General features: G+C 38.6%; 5 protein-coding genes across 10 annotated transcripts; 3 read left to right on the top strand and 2 right to left on the bottom strand.

Moving 5' to 3' along the window:
• Positions 1-740: 740 nt before the first annotated feature.
• LOC140779293 (uncharacterized) lies at positions 741-1,790 on the bottom strand. The gene is made up of 2 exons (XM_073124309.1): positions 1,371-1,790; positions 741-1,281 (listed from the first exon to the last, which is right to left on the bottom strand). Exons 1-2 carry the CDS (start codon positions 1,787-1,789, stop codon positions 885-887), a joined length of 816 nt encoding a protein of 271 aa, XP_072980410.1. The 5' UTR covers position 1,790; the 3' UTR covers positions 741-884.
• A 1,066-nt stretch (positions 1,791-2,856) lies between these two features.
• LOC140779413 (probable RNA helicase SDE3) lies at positions 2,857-7,965 on the top strand. Of its 5 annotated transcripts, XM_073124460.1 has the most exons (7): positions 2,857-3,006; positions 3,091-3,143; positions 3,241-3,316; positions 4,004-4,810; positions 4,902-5,075; positions 5,176-6,627; positions 7,135-7,965. In XM_073124460.1, exons 4-7 carry the CDS (start codon positions 4,025-4,027, stop codon positions 7,486-7,488), a joined length of 2,766 nt encoding a protein of 921 aa, XP_072980561.1. In that variant the 5' UTR covers positions 2,857-3,006; positions 3,091-3,143; positions 3,241-3,316; positions 4,004-4,024; the 3' UTR covers positions 7,489-7,965. The 5 variants fall into 5 exon arrangements, with proteins under 5 accessions (XP_072980561.1, XP_072980562.1, XP_072980560.1 ...); XM_073124461.1 differs by lacking the exon at positions 3,091-3,143 and having other exon boundaries at positions 2,857-3,030; XM_073124459.1 differs by having other exon boundaries at positions 2,857-3,143.
• Positions 7,966-8,697: 732 nt separating this feature from the next.
• On the top strand, positions 8,698-9,537 carry LOC140778167 (non-specific lipid transfer protein GPI-anchored 5-like). Its single transcript, XM_073122751.1, has 3 exons — positions 8,698-9,007; positions 9,376-9,438; positions 9,533-9,537. The coding sequence occupies exons 1-3, from the start codon at positions 8,698-8,700 to the stop codon at positions 9,535-9,537; spliced, it is 378 nt and encodes a 125-aa protein (XP_072978852.1).
• Positions 9,538-9,806: 269 nt separating this feature from the next.
• LOC140779675 (FCS-Like Zinc finger 8-like) lies at positions 9,807-11,677 on the bottom strand. Of its 2 annotated transcripts, none has more exons than XM_073124874.1 (3): positions 11,105-11,677; positions 10,172-10,984; positions 9,807-10,090 (listed from the first exon to the last, which is right to left on the bottom strand). In XM_073124874.1, exons 2-3 carry the CDS (start codon positions 10,963-10,965, stop codon positions 10,021-10,023), a joined length of 864 nt encoding a protein of 287 aa, XP_072980975.1. In that variant the 5' UTR covers positions 10,966-10,984; positions 11,105-11,677; the 3' UTR covers positions 9,807-10,020. The 2 variants fall into 2 exon arrangements, with proteins under 2 accessions (XP_072980975.1, XP_072980974.1); XM_073124873.1 differs by having other exon boundaries at positions 10,172-11,005; positions 11,105-11,675.
• A 6,436-nt stretch (positions 11,678-18,113) lies between these two features.
• LOC140779243 (uncharacterized) lies at positions 18,114-18,865 on the top strand. The gene has a single exon (XM_073124248.1). It carries the CDS (start codon positions 18,339-18,341, stop codon positions 18,714-18,716), a length of 378 nt encoding a protein of 125 aa, XP_072980349.1. The 5' UTR covers positions 18,114-18,338; the 3' UTR covers positions 18,717-18,865.
• Positions 18,866-20,660: the final 1,795 nt, after the last annotated feature.

The raw sequence follows: 20,660 nt of genomic DNA, 5'->3' as shown, positions 1-20,660 counted from the left end.
TCCTCTCTCTAGCCCTAGTGTCCTACAAGTTCCTCGCTGAGGACTTCTATCGAACATCTATAGGGCATCATTTTTTTTCCAACACCTCACCTTAAAAAAGACAATTGTACAAGATATTAAAACTAACCACGGATGCTTCATCCGACAACTCTACTGACCTCTTCTGCGCCACTCCGTGTTCTCAGCCGACATTACCCGGGGAAGAATAATAGAGAAGAAGAATTATTATAAATTCTCATCTCTTCTATATCCGAGCCGTTTAAATTAGATCCGACCGTTTCGAGTGGATCGGCGGCCGAAACTGTAGTTTCAGGATCCAAATTACAGAAAAGTAGAAGGCAACCTCTTTTCTCTTCGGCCGCTCGCATCTACATCTACAGATTAGAGCTGTGGATGGCTCAAAATTATCAATGATTTTACTTTTTTTCCCTATTCAAAATTTAATTCCTCCATGAGAAAAGTACAAGTCCGATATGTGGATGTTTTTTGATTCAAAATCATATGATAAAATACAAGAATTCCTCGCTTGCAAATTTTCTAGCAACCAATTAGCTAGAATTTTGCAGGTCAGTTATTTACAAATGGATTGATATTTGTATGTCCCTGTTTGCTGTTTAAATAACATCTAGATTCAGTTAGTTTCTCAAAGGAAGAGAAGGGGAGGGGGTGATCGGGGTTTATTTCAAAGGCAGCTCCTTTATTCTAGTACACTCCTAGATACAGAGCTTCATAGTTGGTTGCCATACTCAACTACAAATACAACTTACACAGTTAGCTCTCTCGGAAGAGCCATCTACAAGAACTGCCCCTCTCTCTCACTCTCTCTCCAGAGCATGCATTCCAATCACAGATTGGAATTTGCCCCCATCGTCCTACCTCCTCCTTTACACCATCTCGATCACCATATCGTCCGTAGATCTCCCTCGGCCGTAGCGTTCCTCGCATTGCATCCGGCACTCCTGCTGCATCCGCCCGGACGGCTTCTCCTGGCACCGCCGTTGGCATTCCCTCAGCTTCTCTTGGGGGTCGGTTTCCTCTCCGTCTCTGCGCCTTTCTCTGTATCGCTCCTCACATCGCGATTCGCACTCCTGTCGCTGCCCGCCGCGCTGCCTCTGGCATTGCCTCCTGCACTGCTGGTACTCCTGTTCCGGATCACTATTGATGCTCATGCTGTCTCTCTCCCCGCCACCACGCTGCCTCTCTCGCTCGTATCGCTCCCTGCACTCCATTTCGCATTGCTGCTGCTCTCGCTGCCCCCGCCGTTGCTGCTGGCAGCGTTGCCTGTTACAATACAAATTAAACATTAATTAACTCAAAATTTAAATTAAGAAAAAGAAAGAGGCCGGCCGCGGAGTAAGCTAAATAGTTGCCTGCATTGCTGGTATTCTCGCTCTGGGTCTGCGTTTATTGTAACCATGTCATCTGATCTCCCCCGCTGGTCTCGCCGGTCGCAATCGCGCTCGCATTTCATCTGCATCTGCGGGGAGTATTGGCTGGATCGGCACTCGAGGCGGCACTCGCGGAGCTCCTCTTGCGGCATTGGGTTTACCCAGGCCTCCTCGTCTCTACCTTGGCCTCGACTTCCCCTCTCTCCGTACTCTCGCTGGCATTCCCTCATGCATTGAGATCGCTGCTGTTGTGAGCCTTGGTGCCTCTCCGAGCACTCTTGCTTGCATTCCTCCAACCTCCGCTGCTGCTGGGGGTCGTAGGAGAGAGCAAAGGTGGAGGAGAGTAGAAGAACCGAGAGGACAAGAAAGAAAGAAGCAAAGCTTTTCCCCCTGATCGCCATTGTTGTGAACTAGATATGAGACGATGAGACAAGCGGAAGAGACGAAGGGCCGGATTTATAAGAGCAAAAAAGTGGTGGGGTTTGGGAGGCTGAGAGACGTGGCGAGCGGTGCGGACATGCATGGCGACGAGTGGCTTTGACGTCCTCGGACGCGGCGACGAGAGGGGCGAAACTAGACAAAGTAAGTTGGGGATGGCAAGAAACGAAATTTACGTGAAAGGGGACAAACATAAGGGCACGTCGCTGAATGCATGCGTATGTGGGTAGGTGAGATTTGTCGGTTGTATTTAACGGCATCCACCTCCACTTGATTCCGTTCCAACTACAGTTAACGACTCCCCAACAATGATTAATTTACTCACTAACGGATGGTATTCTACGTTACTACGTATGTACGTACTATGCTGGGCTTGGCCTGTGCACAATTAATTAAAGCTTAAGCCTTGTCCGAATACAAATCAAGCCCACGAATCTGAACAAGACTAATCGAGTCATATGGCCCAACAATGTTTGATCCGATCCAGCAATAGTTGGGTCGAGCCTAGTTGTACTAATTTATGACGAGTATCTTTCGGACCTTAGAAAAACTGAGCCCGTGACCAGGAGTAATCTATCATAGGCCTAATGAGGATGTATCTCAGTTCGATCTAAAAGCCCACTTAGGATCCTACCGTCCTACTGCTTCTCTCACATAAATTAAAAAAAATTGCTGGACTGTCCTTCCCCCATATAAATATGTCGCTTTTTTCGTGGAGCCAACGAGAAAAGTTGCACTACTCTACTAAAATTAAGAATGTAAACCCTTTTACTTTATGTGACTCTCCAACTTCCAAGATACAGTTTTATCCAAAAAAAGAAAAGTATACTGTATACCTCATAGATTCTAGTTTGTGGTTTCGGGGAAATTATCTTTTCAACTTTTGTTTACGCGGCATAAAATCATTAGATCTCCTCTTAGTGTTCCCTGTTTTAGCTAAATTAGGTGATGAGATAACAGACATAGCAAACGGGGGCCCATTAACTATAGCCCAATGGGGGGCTGCAACAAACTCGCGTATTCTATTTCCAATCCTCCTCGCGCTTCCCACGGTCCCACCCGTCTACTCGCTCTCTCGCTCTCGGCTTCTCCCCGAGAAAGATCGGTGGAGATAGCCGCCTGAGTACGTGCATCAAGTTATCCGAGTTGGTTCCTCACGCTTGTCCCTCTCAATTTTCCGGTGGGGATAACTGTTGGGTCTCTGGTATTGTCCCACATTCTTCTTTCTTTCTTGATTTTGAGAAATGGGTTTTGTTTAAATCAGCTCTCAAATGATACCAGTCTTCTCCGGGATCTTCGATTGGGAATTGTTTTGCCGTAAGCCATGAACAGTTTGCAGTTTTTGATATTAATGTATTCCTCGGTCTTTCAAGTGATGGCAGAGTCCTTTTATAATCAGAGTGCTTTTGTGCAGATTAATTTGTAATCGGTGCACTTTCTTTTGTAGCTGAAATGGATCAATAGCAAGAAATAAAAATAAGTAGAATTGGGTAACGTCTTTCTATTCTTTTTGTTTATGTTCTGCACAGTTCATCACATGAGTATATGACTATGCCCTTGGTCTTTCTCCTGTTGCTGGTATAGAATAAATTGCAATACTGCTGGAAGAAATGTGCAAGGACTGGGGGTTATGACAAAGTAATTTCAGATGGCGAATCTGTCAAATTTCTCCAGAAAGCCCTCTAATTGTTGAATTTTGATTTGACAACCAATTTGTGGAAAGCTGACCAAACATTTGTTTGATTTGCTTTATGTTTACATAGAGCATTGTAGCCTCAGCGCTGTGTGATCAGTTTCTGATATTTATAGTAAATTAGTCATTTCCTATTAGTAAATGTTGCGAGACACTGGCATTTTTGTGGATTATATCTCTTGAATATTGCTTTTGTTTGAGAAAAAAAATTCAATTTTGTTGCCTGTGAGAGAGGGTTATGTTCTTTTATGGGTTTGATATACTATAAAGATGGGTCATGGGCATCTCTGGTTTCTTTCGTTTTTGTATGGAACTCTTTTGTGATGAATATCAACAATTTCATTCTTCCCTTATGAAACCGTTTTTTTTTTTCCCCTCTTGTTGTGATAGTCAGTAGTGTTTAGATGAAGCTTATTTTTCACTTTTCCCCCTTAAGGATTAAGTGTAGAAAGAAAAAGTCGTTATAATCTTGTGAATCATGCAGGATAAGAACATTGGCATATTAATGGGAACGTCTGTCCAAAACGATTGGGATGAGGAATACTCAACAATTGGTGATAAGTCAGATGTAGGATTCTTGGATTTTGAGGATGATAAGTCTCTCCATAGTTTTGATCCACTGGATGAAGATCCAGTAATAATTACTATTCCATTCCCTTTTGTTGGAGGGAAACCGCAGTCTGCTCTCATTGGTGAAACATCAGTAGATTCGATCAGCATAAGAAACACCACTAGTGAACCAATAGAATTGTGGAGCGTGAGAATCTTCTCTTCAAGCCCAGAGGATAGCTATACATTGTCAATGATGAAACCTCCATCGGATGATGCTGATGAGGAAGCACACCGTGCTTTTGTGGGTTCGAATTCTTTGGAAGACCACACAGTTCAGCCAGGACAGACTCTCACAATTTGGCTGTCATGTAAGCCAAGGGATATTGGTCTGCATACCTCAATTGTGCATTTTGATGTGGGAAATGAGAAAATTGAGCGTGTTGCATTTCTCTTGGCAGAAGATGTGGTTTCTCAAGCTTTATTTTCTAATAGACCTTATTCCAGGCCATACTGCCAGAGAAAGAAATTTGATCATGACCAGTATGTGATAGGTTCTCGCCCAACTCGACAACATACACAAGGATTTAGGTATAAGCTTCCTAAGTATGCTATACCTCTGGACATTCGTGAAATTATTGAGCATAAAGAGATACCTCATGTCGTCCTAGAAGAACTAAACATTAATAACTATGCAAAATTTTTCAGCACTTTGGTAGTCATGGAAGAAATCCATTTGGAGGTAATCAGATCACCCTTCATAGGTTAAGGCAATGGATATTATTTTCTTTCTTCTTTTACTTGCTGCTTAATTGTGAATACAATTTCTGCAGGAGGCAATGAGAGCACATGACATGGTGTGTGTTACCATGAAGAGGAGGGGCAATCAATTTTTGTCGCTTGAGATCCCTGACTTGGCTGAGAGGAGGCCTTCAATAATTTATGGGGACTATATACTTGCCCAACTTGCTACTGATGATCCAGACAGTGATATCCGTCCATATCAAGTTTGTTCTTATGTTTAAGCTTCTCTTTAATAGTTGAACTTTCATATGTGTGCCATATTGGTTAATATGATCTTATATTTTATGGGGGTTTTCCACCCAGGGATACATTCACAGAATTGAAGCTGACGAAATATTTTTGAGATTTGATAAGCTCTTTCATATGTGCCATCAAGCTGAAAACCTTTATAACGTCAGCTTCGCATACAACAGGCTGAACATGAGAAGGCTTTACCAGGCTATTCATGCTGCAGAGAATTTGGGGCAGGAGCATCTATTTCCCTGTCAATCATCTTTCAGGAGAGTGATTAAGACATCTTCTTTTACACTATTGAATCCTGCTCTTAATAATGAGCAAGCACGTTCAGTTCGAATGATACTTGGTTGCAAAGGAGCTCCTCCTTATGTCATTTACGGACCACCTGGGACTGGTAAGACAATGACTTTGATAGAGGCAATACTACAGCTATACATGACCAGGAGGAAATCACGGATTCTTGTATGTGCTTCTTCAAATACTGCAGCTGACCATGTGTTGGAAAAAATCCTTGGTATGGATGGTATTGTGGTTCGAGAAAATGAAATATTTAGATTAAATGCCACGAGCCGCCCCTACGAGGATGTTAGACCAGATTTTCTTCGTTTTTGCTTCTTTAATGATATGGTTTTCCAGTGTCCTCCACTGAAAGCCTTGTTGAGGTACAAGATCATTATTTCAACCTATATGAGTGCATCCCTACTATATGGTGAGGGCATCCGTCAAGGGCACTTCTCACATATTTTCCTGGATGAGGCTGGTCAAGCCTCTGAACCAGAGACTATGGTTCCTATATCAGGCTTGTGTGCAAGAGACACTGTTATTGTGTTAGCAGGAGACCCTAAGCAATTAGGACCAGTTATCTATTCAAAGGATGCAGAGAACTATGGTTTAGGCAGGTCATACTTGGAAAGGCTCTTTGAATGCAAATATTATGGATGTGGCAATGAAAACTATGTGACAAAGCTAGTGAGAAATTACCGTTGTCACCCTGCCATCTTGGAGCTCCCTTCAAAGCTTTTTTACAACAGTGAATTAATTGCTTGTAAAGAAGACAACACGTCATCTGTTTATGATTGCATGGACCTTCCTAACAAGTCATTTCCTGTTCTTTTTGTTGGAATTCAAGGCTGTGATGAGAGGGAGGGTAATAATCCATCATGGTTCAATAGGATTGAGGCCAGTAAAGTAGTAGAGATAATAAGAAAGTTGATGAGTGCTGATCTAAGTGAGGCTGATATTGGTGTTATAACTCCTTATCGACAGCAAGTTCATAAGTTAAAGAAAGCCTTGGAGTCACTTGAGATGCCAGACTTGAAGGTTGGAAGTGTCGAGCAATTTCAGGGTCAGGAAAGGCAAATTATAATTGTTTCTACTGTCAGGTCAACTGTTAAGCATAATGATTTTGACAAAGTACACAATTTGGGATTCCTGAGCAACCCTAGACGGTTTAATGTTTCCATCACTCGTGCAAGATCATTGCTAATAATAGTTGGAAATCCACATATAATCACTAAGGTACTGCTCATTCCTTTCAACAGGTGTTGAATAGTTACTCTTGCATTTACTTCTAACTTTTTTATTTTTCCTGCAAGTGGGACTAACTAATCTGTTATTTGTCAACTTTTATGCTCCCAAAATGTATTGTTTACTATTTACGTAATACACTGTTGCATACCGCACAATGTATCTAAATCAAAAACATCCACAGGACTCAGCATGTTCACCTCATGCAGTCAGGCTTCATATGTGTGTTTTTCATGATACTAATGGACTGACTAAATTAGGGTTCTCTAGATATTGCACTCATTTATGTTGAGATACGACCCAATAAATTGTTCTGAGCCTCTTATTCATATTAAGTACCAAGTACCAAGAGTATATTGGGGAGTTTTTATTATTATTATCATTGTTATTCATTGTCTTAAATCTGTCAACTCCTCAAGCAAAGTTTCATATGATTTAGTTTCTCATGATCTCATTTTCATCCTTTTATCGAGTAAACTGAAGCCATCTACTTTGCAGGATCCACACTGGGATAATCTTTTAAGGTATTGTGCAGATAATGGTTCTTATCAAGGATGCCCCCTTCCTCCACAAGAAAGGCATGAATATCCGGTCGATGAACTTGCTGCATATAATGACAAGCAAGACATCTCACACCCGTACGCTGATGATGAAGTAGAGTGGCACGAAGACATGCCAAACCAGCACACTAGTGAAGTCGAACATGGCCAGGACATCAGTGAAGTTAAATGTGGTGATGCGCATAACCAGTGCTCCAACCCAGTTGACCTGGATGATTATTCCTCAAAACAACCCCGTTATGAAGTTGATTGGGGTGGCCTTGAAATTCAGCCTACTGGTTGGGATGATTAGCTTTAGAATCATCCACCTTTGAGCAACTATCGATGGTGTTATGGCATTGCAATTCTTGATTCAGCGAGAAAACTTGGTTTTTTCATGATGAGAGTTCACATCATCCACCTACAAATGGAAAAATTGAACCATGTGGCATGTGGAGCTTAACTTTTAGTTGCATTTCTAAAAGTTGAAGGACCTCATTAACTTAGCATATGACTGATGATTGCTGTAGGCAGTTTTATGCTAGGTTGCATTGTTTGCTGGGTGTGCTAATGAGCTACATCCATTGTTTTGCATTAGATGAATTCGTTAATGTAGCCAAGCTGCTTGATGGTTGATGTTTAGAGAGTTGGAGTAAACATTTTGGCATTGGTGCATATTCTTGTAGAATTACCAGGGGAATGAAATAGTGATACTTCTGGATGAATCAAAGGATTGATTGCTTATCCAGATATAAGACTACTAAGTGACATCAGATCGTTCCTCTATTATTCCAAGATCGCAGTTTAGACAAGAAAAACCACCGTGCAGATCATTTACAATCTTGCTTTTGTTATATGGCTCTCCTCTTTTGTGTGTGTCTCTATGTAATCCTTAATTTATGAGTTAAACCTTGGTTCAAATCATAAATTCACAACGTGATTCGTTAGTACAAGCTAGAACCAGAAGACGTTCGATCAGATAAAATAAGCAACTAAATTAGATTAAAATTGATCTTAGATAACCACTGGCAGGAAGGCGTGTACTAGTATACAATTCGAAGAATGGAGTCGCAGATAATAAACTTAATTTAGTTAGATTGAAGTTAATCCTAAAATTTTAAATTTGGAGTTGAGATTACCATGGAATCTATACCTACCTAAACGGCTACCTGATGCTATAATAGAACTTCAATCTGTTATCTTATCAACTAATTCTTAAAGATATCATCATCTAGCATGGAACCGGCCGATAACCATTAACAACTAACAAGAGGAGATTACACATCTAAAACCCTTTCTAAACAACGAAATCATATCATAATCCTTAATATCGCAACAACCACTCCATATTACGATCCTTTAATATCCAAACAACCACTTCTCAAGGATTAATCTAAATAACTAACTTCACGCTATAAATAGCCATCCCTCCACTGTAAACTCCACAACAAATCCATCAATCCATCTGACTCTTTCTTTAGCTTAATTCCATCTCATTATAATGGCAACCAAGTGCTTAACAATGGCGGTCCTACTCCTCGTCCTCATGTCCCTCTTGAGCTCAGGCTCATCGGCACCAGCTCAAGCCAATTGTGTGCAAACTCTGCTTAGCATGATGCCATGCCTGGACTACATCACAGATCACGAACCGTCTCCACCGTCGGGTTGCTGCATTAATCTCAGCAACGTGCTAGGATCACAGCCACTCTGCCTCTGCCACATCCTTAACGGCGACGTCGCAAAGTTGCTCGGCATCCAGATCGATCAGAACCGCGCTCTCGCCCTTCCCGGATTTTGTAATCTTCAAACTCCACCGATTAGCGAATGCCAAAGTATGTTCCTTTAATTCTGGATTTGCACATACATTGCAATATAAATGATGAAAGTTACTGTTCTCCTACGGCTTCATCTTTTAAAAAGCAATCATTCTTTCTTTGTTGATTAACTAAACTAATCTGTTGTTGGACATTGACAGCAATGCCTGTTCCTCCGTTAACGCCCCCCAGCCAGTGAAGTGTGATCACTTCAGGTAATTTTATGTAGTTTTACTGTAATATTTATTATGTTTGCATCTCTTAACTCTAAAGATCGATAAATCCAGATGATTTTATACCCGGTACAACTCATTTTCAAATACTTCCACTGATGGATATAGTCAAGTCTCATGCCTTTCATATTGAAATAAAGTATCTTAATGCAGGTGGGTTTAACAAAGCAGCAGCAGAAGCAATGGGAATTCTGAAGTTGTCAAAATGGAAGTCAAGTCAGCAGTTGGAGTTAGATTATTTAGATATATTGGGCCTTCTACCATTAGTTTATTGCATTGTTTTAGGTTTTAAAATATGGGTCATCTGTAGATTGATGCGCAATCTATTAAAGATGAGTGCAAATTCTTCTATTCTTTGGTTACTAGAACCTTAGTTTGTGCATGATTACTTTTCGTCAATAAAGTTGTCAGTTTTTTTAATTATCAAGAGATCGGTGTTCCTTCGGGGTGACAACCGTTGGTCCTAGTGGTGGAATTGGAGAGGATAGAAGATGATATATCTACTCTTTTTTAATAGTTTGGCAAGCAACAAATTGTAGATTAACAATGGTGTCTCCCAGTAGAGCATTAAGCTAAACTTCATATGTCACTTACCAATCTGCAAATAATCCCAGTAGCAACCTTTAACAACAATCTCTACAAAAATTCTCCTCAGAAGCACTCCTCTCTGTTGGAAGCATCCAAGGAAAATAAAACAAGAAACTTAAAAAGGAATTATTTTTGAACTCTTTGAACCGCCTACGAACACAATAAAAATTTACAGAGAAGAAAAAAAATTCCGAGAGGTCTAACAAGAACTCATTGCATCCTCTCGTCGAACAGCATCTCTCTGGAACGGCACTCGTTGCTACAAAATGCTCTCTCCCCCCTGGAAAAGGGAAATTAATAATTCAAGTGGCAGAATCATATGGAATTAATTTTGTCAGTTGAAATAATCGTAGCAACAAACCTGTACATGTAGATATCTTTCCCCTGCCCAAGATTCTTCTTGCAAGCAGAGCAAAAGCTCAAGAAATCATCCGCCGCGCACGGCGATTGATCAACAGCCGAGACTCTACTCTCCTTTCTCAAAGGGATGAATCCATCACCACAGCTCTCCACGATGCAATTATCAAAGATGTGGGTCGTCTTTGGATTAGGCCCATGCGTGATGACACAAGTGTAGTCCTCTGAAAGCTCTATTTCATGCAGTGGAGAGGATGTTAGCATGTCAAGATCAAGGTTAGCAGAACCCATTGGAGATCGCCCCATAGGAGAACACAGAGCAAGCTGTGAGCTTTTGTTCTTGAGACCGAATTCGATCGGGGAGAGAGGAGATTCCACTGACCCAGCTGAAGAAACAGAGTTGAATCGAACAGGGGGTGGTATCTGAATCTTAAGCTGTGGCCTCAGAGTTCTCTCATTGATCTTCTCATCATTGAGCGCATCAACAAGGCCAAGTCCAATGGCTCCTGAGTCTTTACTGCACCAAGATCGGTGCTTTCCCTCAGTAGCAGCAGCATCAGGGGTAGTAGCCCATGTTGGGTTCTTCTGGGAGAAGAAGGTGGCTCTCTCAATTATCGAAGTCGGGCTTATGGAGATCTCAGAATCCGAGGACCCATTTGAAGAGAGCCCAAGAAAGAGTCTCGGGGAAGCGAAGAGAGAAGGAGAAGTTGGCCTATTAGTAGCAGCAGTGGGAGATGAGAAGTTATCAGAAGCTAGGCTCTGCTTGCTGCCAACTGAGGAAGACCTCCTCCTCAGCATGATGTCTTGAATCCTAAATCTTAGAAACATGGGAAAACAACTGCAGATTGAAGACACCAAAAAATGGCTAAGGAAAAGGAAGGCTAAAAAGCATGAGATCAGAACAACTACTAGAGTTCACAAAGAGAAGCATGCATACCTTATACGAGTTGAATTGGATTCCTCCTCCCCAGAAATCACCAGAGATGCAAACTACCAACCAAATTGGAGATACCAAGAAGATCACTCTAAGATCCTTTCTCTGTAAGCTATTAGCTCACCCTCTTGAAAGAGTAGTAGGACAAGTAAAATCTTCCCTCCCTTACCCAACTGCTATGCTACTAAAAAAAAAAAATCAATATACAAAAACTTATAAAGAAAAAGGAAAAAAAATTAATGCAAAGACAGGTCTTGTCTGGACAAGCTTGATGATCTGAATGCAAAAAATCTCGCCTTTCACCACAATCCACTCAATACAACAAAGGATGTAGCAATAGATATACAATTCAAATCTCAAACCCGAATTACGGGCCTAAAACCCCATAAAGGTCTCTCCGTTAACCTCCGTTCCTTCCCTCTCTCTTTCTTTCTATAGCTAGTCTTGCTCTTTGGGATTTAAAGAGGAAGTTGGTTAGCTAATCTGGATGAGAGAGAGAGAGAGAGAGAGAGATGAGAGATGAGGTTCGTTTGTTCGTTTCCGCCAAAAGAAATAAATAGGAAAGGAGAAACGCCATTATCTCTCTCTACAATGAGAAGTTATAGAGAGATATAGTTTATTAGATTAGGCGCACCACTTGTATGCTTACCCCAAGCATGAGCGCGGTCGCGTGTGCAATCAAAACGGTGGCCTCCTCCGTTACGTGATGTCTCGGAGCTTTGAAGTGCGAGTTGGTAACACGTAAACAATGACTCAGCTCGAGTCAGTCAAATGAGCCGATTGGAGAAGAAACAAGCTTTTACGACTTTGTACGTTTCATGTGGCTTAAAAGTCAAACAAAGCCGGCTTAACTCTGAGAATTAGTTATGTTTCTTAATGATAAATCCTAGTTATAGCAGATATGCGAATTCTTCAGGAATGACGCGAGTCGTCAAGCCTTTTAAGTGCGGCGGCTCGGCTCGGCTCGAATTAAAAGCGTTACGTAACTGAAGATTAGTATGGTCCCACCTTGGATCCCACCTAACTCCCAGCTCTTACTTCTCTATACCTGGATTACCCCTAAACTCGCTCATTATTTACACACTTACCCGCCCAAGAGCCAAGAGTGGGAAGGGGGGGGGGACCAAGTAGTATACATCCGTCGCAGGTCAATTCGTAATTATCCCGTCTTCCAGTGGTATGAGAGTTTCAGCTGTACCTTTCGTTATCCTCTTAGCTTTTATCGCATCGCTTTCCTGGCTCGTCTCGACTCGACTCTCTAGGGAGGTTTTGTCGATTAGCGATTATTACCGTTCTGCCCTCCTTTCCTCTTGGGCCCCACGAGGCCTGATCTCGATCAGGCGTTATCTGCCACGTGTACGAGAGAATCATCGTGGGCCCTTGTTGCTGCACGTGAGATCGGGCCCACAGCACGAATTCCAGCAGGAGGAGATTACCACTAATCCTAGAGACATAGCATTAAAAATGGTGCTGATTAGAATATCATTGCTGCATTATATTATATTATTACAAGTAGCATTTTTTTAATTGAATCAAACATATTATTAGATTGCACTCTTGTGCTACTACAATTACTGCGAAGTAATGGAGCCTTATAATTGACTCAAGGAGTTAAGGTGCAAGAAAGAGAAACAATCGAGAAGTCTGATAAAAAATTTTGTCCTAAAAGATTGTTATCGTTCAATTAAATAGAAACAAAGTTTCATTATTGCAAGGTTTATTTTTAGATAAAAGAAATGATAGGAGGGTGAGTTCAACAAATCTTTAGTAAGGAGGTGCTGATTAGGGAAGAAGAATGCGCCGAAAAAATTAAGAATTTATTCCATTACGAGGAGTAGACGTAAAATGCTTTAGTAGTTTAATATATTGCCACATCTGCACTTATTATTAATATTATTATTTTGCATGTTAAATTAATAATAACCTGTTCTAATGTGGGCTAGAATTGGTGACAGTAACCTACGTAGGCGAACAAGGGACTCTTAAGTATCTAGTTGGGTTGGAGTGATTAATTTTTTAAAAAAAATAGTACTATAGATTAATAGAATATATATATATATATATATATATATATATATATATATATAATGGTCCAGTGCAAATTGTGCCCCTCCACTAATGATGTCATGTCAGTAGAAAGATGAAGGGTGATTGATGGGAAATGGGGTCCAGTTTAGCTAGGTATCATGTGGGCATGGATAGAGACCAAGAATTAGACAGGAGAGGACACTATTCAACAATTTGATCATATTCATATGCCTTGTTTTTTGAATACTTGTGGCATGAGAGAATTTAATTTAATTTTTATTAGAGGCTCCTCCCACACATGAAAGTCCAACAGGATTATCTTATCAAGGACAATTTTGTTTCCATTATTGCACATCTATCTGTACAAGCTACCAATTATTTTATTCTTCTTTCTTGTACTCTTTATCAACAAATTCTTCCCTGATTCCATTGGCATTAAAAAATAAAATGATCCCAGTTGGTTACTTACTTATTCTATGTGCACTGATGCCTGGTTGCCTCTGCCTGGTTGCCTCTGCCTGCCTACATAATTTACTTTGGTACTATAAGTTTCTTCTAACCTTGTCTGTGTGCTACGTTTGGATGGTTGATTCACTTGATTGGATGCAACATTGCTCACTTTTGTCTCTATTAATCTCTATTAATCACATCAAATTTCCTTGAGAAAAAAGTTGCCACCTCTCCATGGCATCATCCTTTTGCCCATTGTGTAGCTGATATCAACTTCTGGAGAGACCCTTCACTGCCAGCATCCAAAGCAATCAAGTCTGGGAGACCCTCACCTTTATCCTTTTCATATCAGACTCCTTTCAATGGAGTTATGAATGTGATGGAATATGTTACAGGACTAGATTTGAGTTTTTTCTTTTACCAAACTGACCCTTCTCATTAATTTATTTACCTGAATAATATTTCACTCCCCAAAAGTGGTTTATTTTTAACAAGTCAATTATCACCTCATTTTCTTTTAACAATAAAATGCTGATTAATATTTTATATTAATTATAAAGTGCCGATGCTTTATCCTAAACATGAAATGAGAGATAAATATAACAAATGAGAAGATTATTCTTTAATTTATTTTTATTCATTGATTAGATAAATTAGAGAGGTCTATTATACTATAATTGAATAAAGTAGAGAATAATATTAGGTTTAGATCTAGATAATGAAAAAGATTAGTTTATGCATGGATGGGATTTAATTTATATTTATGATATTCTTAAGCCAATCTACACAAATGATAACGGATGACAAATAATAAATCAAATAGAAAATTAAGACGAACATAATAAACACCACAAAAATTTTACATAGAAAACACACTTATAAACTAATAGTAAAAATCATGAATCCTCTCCACAGATTTAGATTATTATAGCATAATTATAGATATAATAAATATTTAAAATCTATCTATGACACTAACATCTAATGGTTGAAGTTCTTTTTTTCTCACTAGACTGTAGTAATAATTGTTAACTCTGTTAAAACCTATATAGTTAAAGCTAAATACTCTCTCGAGATGAAGTAAATCTTGGGTAAATAAAAAATTTCTCGTTTCTGTTTAATGGCTCCTAGGATTTTGATAAGAAAAGATCTCCAAAAAGCCCTCTCATGATCTCCACAAAAGTATCTTGTTAACCTCTGGGATCATGTCAACTGTTAGATAAATCTTTCTTTTTATAAATCCAAAAAGAAATTGAATTGACCTAAAAATAGAACATCTCAATACTGAAATTTATTCTTGATTCACTGATGCATTCAAATCCACACGTTTGAATACTTGAGTATTCTAAGTCAATCGATGGAAAATTTCAAGGCGCTTTTCATTGGTAGTGTTCATGCCACTATTCATATCTTTCAACACTTAAACATATTAATTCAATCTTTTTAACATTGCGCCACAACTCATACACAGTTAAATCTTTATTTGGTTATAAATTTTATTAATAATAAAACCTAACAAATAAAAAGAATATAAATCAAATTTTCTTATTCTCATCATTACTTTTCTTAAATATCCTTATATTTCTATAAAGATTAACATTTTACATCACATATGAAACAACGGAGAGTTTCGTATTTTTATCTTGGGTTCATATGTTTATAGCTGATGAGCCAAAAATATATATTTTAGGTAATAAATTTAAGAGGTGATTCTGTTAGAATATATAAGTTTGTGATGAGGTGAGGCATGATATGGTTAAAAAAAAAGAAAAAAAAACTCGATTAGGTTTGCATATAGCTTGTCTTTGAAGCCTAATGTCAGGAATCCATTGGATCAGACAGTCCAAAATTTCCCATTCCATGAAGCCAGGGCTCCAATGGGGCCAAGACAAGTGCCTTTATTGATTTTTGGTGGCAAACGATGGAGTTCCAAATTGGATAGGCATCACTATCCAAATGCTGCTAGGTATCAATAATATTTTGGCCCACCGCTACAAATTGTTTAGTCTCACAGTAAAGGATGGTGGTCCTTCAATATGCCATACTTCTCCAAAGTAATAACCATGGCAATTATGGGCTCTCCAAAAGTGAAGTCACGGAATTGGCACTTGGCAAGGTGAATACCAAAAAGTATGTGCTTTGCCAAAATTATAGTGGGACTCCACTATTAGGATGATGATAAAGATTGGACTGTGACTACTACTACTACTACTACTACTACTACTACTTCATCCTCCTCCTAAGAATGGCATCTCAGGATAGTAATTAGTGGTTAAGAAAGAAGAGATAAGTTTTTTTTTTTCTTTTCAATCTTTGGGTTTAAGAGATAGAAGTCTGTACAATAAAAAAATAATATGGTATCCTGCTAATGCAAAATGGCCAAATGGCAACGATACACAAAACCAACCAAAAAAAGTAGACCTTTCATGTCATTGTTGACCACAAGAGTTGGGTGATTTGAAAATTGGCATCAAGACAAATCATCACAGTTCAGAGATTAATTTTTCTTGAAGTTGAATTCTCACTTCCAGAAGCAAAAGAACAGATGGTTACTAACCAACCCATGCATTTGCTTTCAAGTTTAGACCATATCTAGGAGGCCACAAGCCACGCTTTTCTTCCTGATATATTAGTCTCTCTAGCACTAGTCTTATTCCTTAAAGAATAAGCAAGACTACTAATTAGCCACGTCTTAAATTTGGCATTTATAATCGTTTCAGGCATGATTTCATTATCCAAATGAAAGAGACAAAGACAAGACTACGGTGCCAGTTAATTAATCAATCGTATAGATTTCTTCGATGTGTTACACTGCTTAAAAGTGATTGTCTTCAAATCATCATCATCATCATCATCATCATCCTGGATTAGTCGTAATCTTTAAAGAATTTTAATTTTTCTTCACACCTTCTTCAATGGCAAGAGGATGATCAAAACAACCCCATCTCAAAAGGCCAAATAATTAACTTAATGAGCTGGGTGGGCCCTAGTTGGGCCGAATCTGGCGATGCTTTAAGTTCCTATTCGTTAATAAGGTCTTCGGCCCACCAAGGCCCAACCCCTTCCGAAATATATCTTATATATATATAAATCTACGATTATTATTATTATTATTATTATTATTTTTGGAGACTGTTAACAATAAAAAGATAAAAGATTGGTTAGGAGTCGAGCTTTCAAGTTTTCTCTAGACTAAACGGCAGAACAAGTGCATGTGGGGTGGCAAACTATTTTGTACAAGAAATTTGAGGACTAAATACAATTAGTGTGCAAAATTGCCGTCATTAGAGGAGATGAGGGTGTTAAACACTTCTTTTTATTTTTTTTTCTAAAGTAACAGTTAGAAGATATTCTATAATAAGCATCGTAGGTTTTGATTGCATTGGTAGCACGGCTGGTAGGGTCACAAGCCAACGTTTAATTTGGCCATTGTGAGTTGTTAAGAAAATAAAAAAGAGTTTAGGATGAGGTGGAGTTGATAGTCTTTATGCGTAATTAAGGGGATATGCTTAATTAAAGCGTCCCATCATTGTAGTGCTTGCTTATATATTCTTCTATTTTACTTGTTTAATTAATTATGGACTAATAATTGATTAAGCACAACACAAAGCAAACAAGGTGGGTGTAGGAATTTCATGCATACAATTAACTACTTGTTAGAGTAGTTCTTACAACCTGGCCGTAGAGAATCCGTGATCCCAAATCGAATCACGGGTCAACAATCAACATACACACGAGCAGCGTCTAGCCAACCAGAGGGCGCCAAATGTATCTTCACCCTTTGTAACCGGGTGCAGGGAAGCAGACAAAACCAAGGTGATGGAATTTTGCGAGAGATAGACTAGTCCAAGATGGAAGTAATTAATGCTCGAGAACTACTAGCCAAACTAGTCTATTTTAGATTGGCTCGGCTTGCAAGTTGATCAAATAACTACTTTAGAATATATATATATATATATATATATATTGTAAAAGTTGCACCCCAAAAAAATTATTATTATTATTAATATTATTATTATTATTTACTTCTCATTTATGCTTACGAAATCTGACTTGCAATATATATTCTGAAAATGATTTTAAAAAAAAGAATAAGAAAAGCTAAGAATCTGTAAACCTAATAATATTTTTATTTCAAAACATATCTTATATTAAATCTTTGGCGACTAACAAAACACGATATGGTTAATATATTATAATTGGGAACTAATAAAAATGATATGCTTGTAAGATGCATTATAAAACAAAAAACTAATGTCAAACTTGTAGATCTGTTGCAAAAGTTAAGCAAATGGTAGATGGTCGGTCCACTGTTAAGAGGATTTTGTACAAAATTGGGGGTTGGATTCAATTCCTTTGGGACCTAGTTATAGTTATGACCAGCAGAGAGACTGAGAAGTAGAAAATCATAGCCAAAGCCAAAGCCAAGCCAAGCCGGGCCAAAAGTCCTTATGACACTAATAGCTCATGATATTTAAAAGCTTAGCTCTAGACATCAACCAATACAATTCCTCTAAATTCTTGAGAAGGCCAAGCATGTCATCTCCAAGCAGCACTGTCTCACAATCCACCCCCTTTGTGCCCCCATAACATGGAGCATTTCCAGGCTTGTCTACCTTGAAAGGGCCTCCCAAGACCAATTAGACCTCTCTCTTTTCACCACTTGCATAGGGTTCACCATACCATACCATAACATACCATACCATACCATACCATACCATACAAAAAGTCCAGTCCATCATAGCTCGGAATTCTGCACATGATCATGGATATAGAATCAGCAAAGTGTGAATGTTGTGGCCTGAAGGAGGACTGCACCCAGGACTACATCAATGGAGTGAAGGCTAACTTTGATGGCAAATGGCTTTGTGGGCTCTGCTCTGAGGCTGTAAGAGATGAGATATGTAACGGGAGAAAGAAAGGCAATGGCGAATTGGAGGAGGCACTGAAGGCTCATATGTCCTTCTGTAAGAAATTTAAGTCGAACCCTGCCTTCAGGGTGGCTGATGGAATGCGCCAGATGCTTCGCAGGAGGTCAGGAGACTTGTCGGGATCGGCAGGTTCATCGTCAAAGAGGTTTGGGAGGCCTACAAACACATCGCAGGTGGGGGACGATTCATCTGTCTCGCTCTTTTGATTAGGATGAGTTCTTAGGTTGAATAATATTAGCCTCTAATGGCTATAAATTTTCTTCCTTCCTATATCATATGGCTGTTCTCCTTCTGCTAGTTATTATTGTTATGCTGTACAGAGGATTCGATCTCAATGAAGTTTTGGTTTTGGTCATATGAAGAGATACAAAGTTGTTTTGTTTGAAAGTTGATATTTGGATCTTTTTTTTTTTTTTAAATATAAGTCTTTACTTCTCTTCGATAGATTTAGACCATCAATTACAGTAATCAGGTTAATTGTTTCAAAAATATTGAACTTCTATAGTACTAGAAGTTCTCGACGCCTTTTTTTTTTCCATTACAAAAGCTAAACCACATAGAATCTTTGTTAAAGGTCTCATTCATAGAACAGGTATGCAAAAGATAAGAAGCGAATGAATTAGTCCTGCAAAAGAAAATTGCTTTTGCAATTGTTTTTCACGCATCTATTGTTCATTTTCCTTGTGATTCTCTCATCTTAACAATAAACCAGCAAGATATATATATATATATATATATATATATATATATATGATAAAGGATAGTTAAATTTAGGAATCAATTATGATTGAAACAATTGATGTATCCTTGTTTATTAGGCTTGAGGAGAAAGTTAAGTCTTGTTATGTACCAATCTCTTTTTTCTTTTGAAAACTCTTAACAATCTTGCAGGCTAAGGGAATAGAAGGGCCATCCTCTGTTTGGAGCATACACTATCAATTAAATTATGTTTATTCAAATCTGATTCTGTCCACTATACTTTGAGGCAGACAATATGAAGTCCTCGAATTTAGAAGTCAAAGTGCTTTCATCATTTAGACGACTTTTTCCAAACGACGATTAGAGGCTTAAACTTAAAGAGTTGGATTCATTGCTCTTCTCTTTCCTGATACTTTCCATCTTTAATTCCTATATACCATATCACTTCATACCTAATGTGATATTTCTTCTTCTTTTTCCTTTTTGAGAGAGAGAATTCTAATGTCATATTTCTTGTGGCCCATTCAGATGATAATTCAGGATTATCATAGATATTCATAAATATCTCAAAGGCTAAGGTTGTTTAATTATTTGGTGATAGGGAGTTGCTCCTAACACAAAGAAGGCTTATATATAATATATTCATTTTATTACTAAATATTAATTAGGGAATCATTCAAAGATGTATGCGAATCTATCATTTCCCTAGAAGTGGCCCTGTCTTCCCCTGGATGCCATATAGTATTGTATTGTAAATGCCCTGAATCAGATTCCAAAGGTCTCTGCTGATACAGGATAGCTTTTAATTCATGTGTGCTTTTCAAAGTGTTTAAATTTTTGTAGTGGTAGAGCAATTATATCTCAAAGCATACGGCCTCAAAGGAATTGAGTGCAAGACTCTCACTTGGTGATGCCAAATAGATATCATATGGGCTGCTGATTATTTTAGACATACAATATAAGAATCTAAAAGTACAAATCATTATGCTTGAACGATAATGAAGCCATATCAACTAGCAAATTGGTGATGGTTTCATTGCTCTCCTAGTCTGCAAAAGATTTTTACTGAATGATCCTACGGTATCAGTCAGTCATTCAAAGCCTGAACATAGAATTGTAGCATATTTTAGGAGATAGATACCACTTGCACTCCATTCCTTTCTTATTGAAGGGAAAAAGAAACTATATTACGTTTCTAGATACAGGACTTTTCTAATATCTACAGGTATATTACATCGAAAAGAAGCAACAGCTGTAGCAAAAACAAGCAGCTAGCACACTGGTACACTTTGGAATTGGACAAGGAATAAAAATAATATAATAATTCACTTGATCTTTGTGTGCATATTTGCACATATCTCCCCTTTCGAATAGACTTGCAGATAATAAATTGCATTCTATTCATTTCAGAAAGAGGATGCTTAGAAGAAGGGCATTCTTGACACCAGGTG

Source organism: Typha angustifolia, chromosome 15 (genome assembly GCF_048772165.1).
Source record: "Typha angustifolia cultivar Huaian chromosome 15, ASM4877216v1, whole genome shotgun sequence".
NCBI lineage: Eukaryota > Viridiplantae > Streptophyta > Magnoliopsida > Poales > Typhaceae > Typha > Typha angustifolia.
Note: the sequence above shows the minus strand (reverse complement) of the source record. Positions and strands in the feature narration are given on the sequence as shown.